We start from the raw sequence: 4,709 nt of genomic DNA, 5'->3' as shown, positions 1-4,709 counted from the left end.
ATGTGCCGCCGGCCCCCTCCTACGCGCCCCCACTCCCGCCCCAGCGAGCAAAGCCAGGTGAGAGCCTGTGGTGGGGTCCTGCACGGGCTGGCAGGGTGAGCTGCTGCAGCGTGGCTCCATCGGCAGAGGGTGGTCTGGGAGGGAGATGGGCCCTCGATGGGGTGTGCGGGGTTGGCTGGTGCCCTAGGGCACCCGTTGGTCCTCTGCTCCTTGGGAGACCAAGGCTGGCTTGGTGCTGCTTTGAAGCGCAGCACAACATATGCTCACCCTTGGAGCTCCTACGCCGGTGATGTTAGGATGTGCTGTCCCCTCCCAAATGCTGCTGTTGGGAGAGGCAGAGGAGCACGTCTTTAGAGACAGGGCTGGGAAGACAAAGCTGCCAACAGAAACAGCAGCAGCATTGCAGTTCTGCTCCTTAGCCAGACCAACTCCCACTGTCCTTGCCCAGCCTTCCCATGGTGTGTCCCACTTCCAAGCTTTCCGGGAGACTCATCAAGTCCTGCCTGACTTCCCCTCTGCTTATCTCAACTTTTTGCTTCCAACCTGATGCATTTCTCAAGTCAGACCTGCAAGCAGAGAAAAGAAAATCCCTGCCCACACATTTGTGTCCATTCTCCCCTGGAGTGTTGCCCCAGGAGCCCTTCTCAGCACCAGCTTGCCGCTGACCCCTGATCTGTGCTTGCTCTGTGTTCAGCTCCCCAGGGGGCATATCCACCCTTCCTTACCGGCTCGTTTGTCTTTGCTGAGGACACAAGAAGCGGGAGGAGTCCATCCCTGCCTCTCAGCATCAAACACAAGCGCACATCCTCGGAGCCTGCGCCCTGGGTACCGCTCAGCCCTGAGCAGCCCAGCCTGACCAGCCTGGCTTCAGGTAATGACAGGACAGGCTCAGGATGGGCAAGGAGCCAGACCACGCTGGTGGGAAGGAACTGCTGGAGGTCTGTAGTCCAGCACCTGCACTAGGTCAGATTGTCGGTGGCTTTGTCTGGTTGAGCCTCATTCATGGATCAGGCCCGTGAGACTTCTTGCTTGGCCGCGGGGCTGGGAGAGCTGTGGCACTGGATGGTGTGCCCACACCTAAGCACGAGTGGGACTCCCCACACCCTGGCTGTTAGACACCAGGGCCTCCAGGGCAGGGTTATTCTAGGGTTTGCTGGGCTGTTGGAGATGCTGAATTCAGAGAAAGGAATGATCCCGTCCCTGTCTTTCAGGCAGTGGATTTGTTTCCATGGGTGTCCCGTGGCAGAAAGATGCCCCCCTCTCCGCACCCAGGCAGGGTGGCAGGCTAGGGGCTGAGGCAGTGGCTTGCACACCACAACCCTTGGACAAAGGGGTGGGTGCTGCCAGCGTCAGCCCCAGGTGCCCCGTGATGGTGGCCAGGCCAGCTGGAGCCTCCAGGTGCCTCTGCGAACCAGCCTCATCCCAGCAGAGCTCCGCAGCGTGGGGAGTGTGGGGGATGGAGGTGCCAAGCGCACCACCCATGGCAGCTACGTCCTCCCCCTGGTGCTGGCAGCTCTTGGGGCACCTTGGAACTGCACATCCCATCTCCCACCTCCTGGTAACAGGCTTCTTACCCCAGCCTCCACTCTATGTTCCGCTTCCTGGCCACGTCCCCTTCCCCTGCTGCCCCTCTCCACCCCATCCCCAGTCCCTCCCCTTTCCAGCTCCCAGACTGATGGGACGCTGTACCACGGAGGAGGACCACGCTGCACCATGTTGCCTGATAGTGGTGGGTGCTGTTGTCTACTCGTGATGAAAGTAGGGAAGAGATGACCAACCTGATTGTGTCATAGGTGCCCTGAAAGCCACGGACCCCCTCTGCACACCTGGCCCCGGCAAAGTGGGACAGCCTGGCCCACATGGATGCCTCCAGGAGCCAGATCCATGTTCTAGCCGTGCCTGGGATGTCCCACCTCTTCTTCCTCGGAGGAGCAGTTTGGTAGGTGGACAGACCAGGACCAGCTCCGCTCAGCTCCCCCATCTGCCCATATTATTCATCTTTTTTGGTTTTGAACGGAGCTGGAGTCAGCCCCAGCAACTTCTCTTCCCAGCACTTCTGCTGTGAATCCCTGGCGTTGACATCTCCCTGCCAGGTGCTGGGACTGCTACCAAAATCCCCATAAGGCTCCACTGCCGTTTGAGGGAAGCCTTGTTTATGACTTTGGGTTGTTGGCAGGTCAGGGTGCAGTTTCGGACACAGACAAGGGTGCAGTGTCCACATTGGCCCTGCTTTTCTGTGCTCGGGGGGATCCCCTTCTCCCCGAGGATGCTGTGCAGAGGCAAAGGCCTTTTGTCAGGGGGGGACCTCTCTTGGGTTGCTTGGTTTTGGGGTTGTGCTGAGCAGCACTGCTGACTCCTCGCACAGACCTGCCCTGAGAGAAGCAGGACCCCAACTGCACATGCCGCGGTCCTGGGGCAGAGGAGCAGGTGCCTCTGGAAGGCTGCTCCAGCAGAAGGAGGTGTCTTCTGGCTCCCTGTCCCACCCAAACTCCCAGCAGTGACCCGCCACCTCTGCCCTCCCTCTCTGCAGGAAACCTCCTGGTCTCTCATCCTTACTCTTCACATCTTTGCCAGGGGCTTTGGGATTAAAACACTAGAACGATTTTAGTTTGTGTCTGATGAAGCTGAGGAGGCCTGATGATGCTCTCTCCTGCTTGCAGAAGAGACTGCTGCTCTGCAGGGTCCGTGCTCTCTATGACTGCGATGCTGACCGGGAAGACGAGCTGACTTTCCGCACAGGCGAGATCATTGTGGTGTCTGAAAAAGAAGACAGCAACTGGTGGGTGAGTGAACCTGTGTATGCTGACCAGTGCTGGGATGTGCGTGATCCCCTATCCACCCGTCTCTTGCCTCTGTCCCATGACTGTCACGCCATTGTCATCTCCTGCTCTGCCTCTGTCTCTCCATCCTCCATCTTTTCCTTGGCAACCAAAGGCAGCCGTTATGGGGCCAGTTCCTTATCTCCCTGAAAGCCCCTGTGCCGTGCTCACTGCTCCTTTTCCTTCCTTTCTCCCCACAGAAAGGGTGGATTGAAGGACAGCCCCACAGGCAAGGTGTCTTCCCTGCTTCATTCGTTCACGTGCTCAATGAGTAGGAGCTGCTTCAATTCAAGAAGGAAGATCGGATCAGCTGCTTAAAATGCAACTTCCCCAAGTTCCCGACGAGAGCCCTAGGGATGAGCGGGCGAGTGGGCTGGGAGCACCAGCTCACTCGGTGCTACCTTCCTCACCCCTGCTGCCCCAGCATCCCTGTCCTCCCAGCACTCTCCTCCCGTGGGTGCCAGCGACACCAGGCTGTCCCAGATAATCCCTTGGCCGGGCAGTGGGAGAGAGCACAGCAACCTACGTGCTCCAGAGCGGTGCTCCTGCCCCAGCCACATCCCCATGCAAGAAACAGTTCTGGCACACTCTGTTACCAAACGCCCGGCTCCTGCCTTGCCCTGACCACGCTGCCCGGCCTGTGGTGCTCCCTGCTCTGCCGGTGCTAATGGAAACGATGGCAGAGCGGCGCGGCGCTGTGCCCTGCAGGGCTCTGGAGATGCAAGTTGGGCTGTGCTGGCACGTAAACCCCGGGGAAAGGGGCTTCTGCTGAGGGCTGAGCATGCTGAGAGCTTGGAAATGCAAACCAGCGCCGAGGAACCAGCACCACGTCGAGCCTGTGCCATCTCTAATTCCTCCCACTCGGGTTTCACTGTTCGTGCTCCGGAAAATGTGGAGCTCAGGCATCGCTCCTTCAGCGCCTGGCCCCCAGCAATGGTGGAGAGGCCCTTTGAGCCTCCTGCCAATAAATACTGGCTCTTTGGTGCTGTGTTTTGCAGGGCTGTTCTGCTTTCAGGCCCTTGATCCTTTCTCTTTGCCGCTCTCCCTCTGGCACCAAACCTCCTCGCAGGCATCAGAGCAAAGAGGGCTGACCTCCCCTTGGATAAAATTACTCGCAATTCAGCTTGCATGGCTGTGGTTTTTTGCCGAGGCACATTTCACAGCCTTCCTCTGTCCTCTCTGAGCCAAAATCCCATCCAGGGGAGCAAAAGAAACCAGCTGGTGGGATGGTGGGTGTGTGAGGCTGTTGAGATCTCCGTGTTGCTGGTGTCAGTGTTGGCAGAAGTTCAACTGTCCCAGCAGGACCCATAGGGGCAGGAGGGCAACTCCACTCCAGGCAGCTTCTCCCACCCTCAGAGGAAAATTTTAACGATGAAAGTCCTGATTTGACCCTGGGAACATGGCCAGGGCATCCGGCTCCAGCAGGACTGGTGGCTGCCACGGTGCTGGGCTTGCGTGGGGGGGCCATGCCAGGATGCCAGGGCGGTGGGTGCCATCGGATGAGGGACAGCGGCCCTGACCTCACTGTGAAACTCACTGTGAAACTCACTGCAAGGCTCTCTTCTCCCCCACGTCACGGTGCAACACTTCCTCTTCCTGTGGCGGTTGTTGCAGCTTCCAACAAGCCCTGGTGAGGCCACTGAGCCTGGGAGCATCACCTTTGCCTGGCCCTGCTCCGCGGCACTTCCTCCAAGGAGGTGAGGGGCCCCAGGGACAGCTGGCTGGGGACAAGGGGGTCGCGACACCATGAGGGCCTCTTTCCTGGCTGCGGGACTGAGGCGCTCCTGGCAGTGTCCCGTGGGGCTGAGCAGGGATGGGGACAGGTCTGTGGCCACTGGGTGCAGCCCAATGCAGCAGTGCCATGGCTGCAGCGCAGTGGCTTGTGGCCGA

The 4,709-nt window shown here is 59.3% G+C and overlaps 1 protein-coding gene across 1 annotated transcript in view; it reads left to right on the top strand.

Annotated features, from left to right (window-relative positions):
• LOC104158625 (arf-GAP with SH3 domain, ANK repeat and PH domain-containing protein 2-like) overlaps window positions 1–3,094 on the top strand; it is a 22,613-nt gene extending 19,519 nt beyond the window's left edge. Inside the window, exons 24-28 of the mRNA XM_009696330.1 lie at window positions 3–57; window positions 695–871; window positions 1,794–1,939; window positions 2,661–2,783; window positions 3,020–3,094. Of these exons, the coding sequence (XP_009694632.1) occupies window positions 3–57; window positions 695–871; window positions 1,794–1,939; window positions 2,661–2,783; window positions 3,020–3,094 (576 nt within the window). The remainder of the gene's footprint in view (window positions 1–2; window positions 58–694; window positions 872–1,793; window positions 1,940–2,660; window positions 2,784–3,019) is intronic.
• The last annotated feature ends 1,615 nt before the right edge of the window (window positions 3,095–4,709 follow it).

Source organism: Cariama cristata, unplaced genomic scaffold, assembly GCF_000690535.1.
Source record: "Cariama cristata isolate BGI_N322 unplaced genomic scaffold, ASM69053v1 scaffold743, whole genome shotgun sequence".
Classification (NCBI taxonomy): Eukaryota; Metazoa; Chordata; class Aves; order Cariamiformes; family Cariamidae; genus Cariama; species Cariama cristata.
Note: the sequence above shows the minus strand (reverse complement) of the source record. Positions and strands in the feature narration are given on the sequence as shown.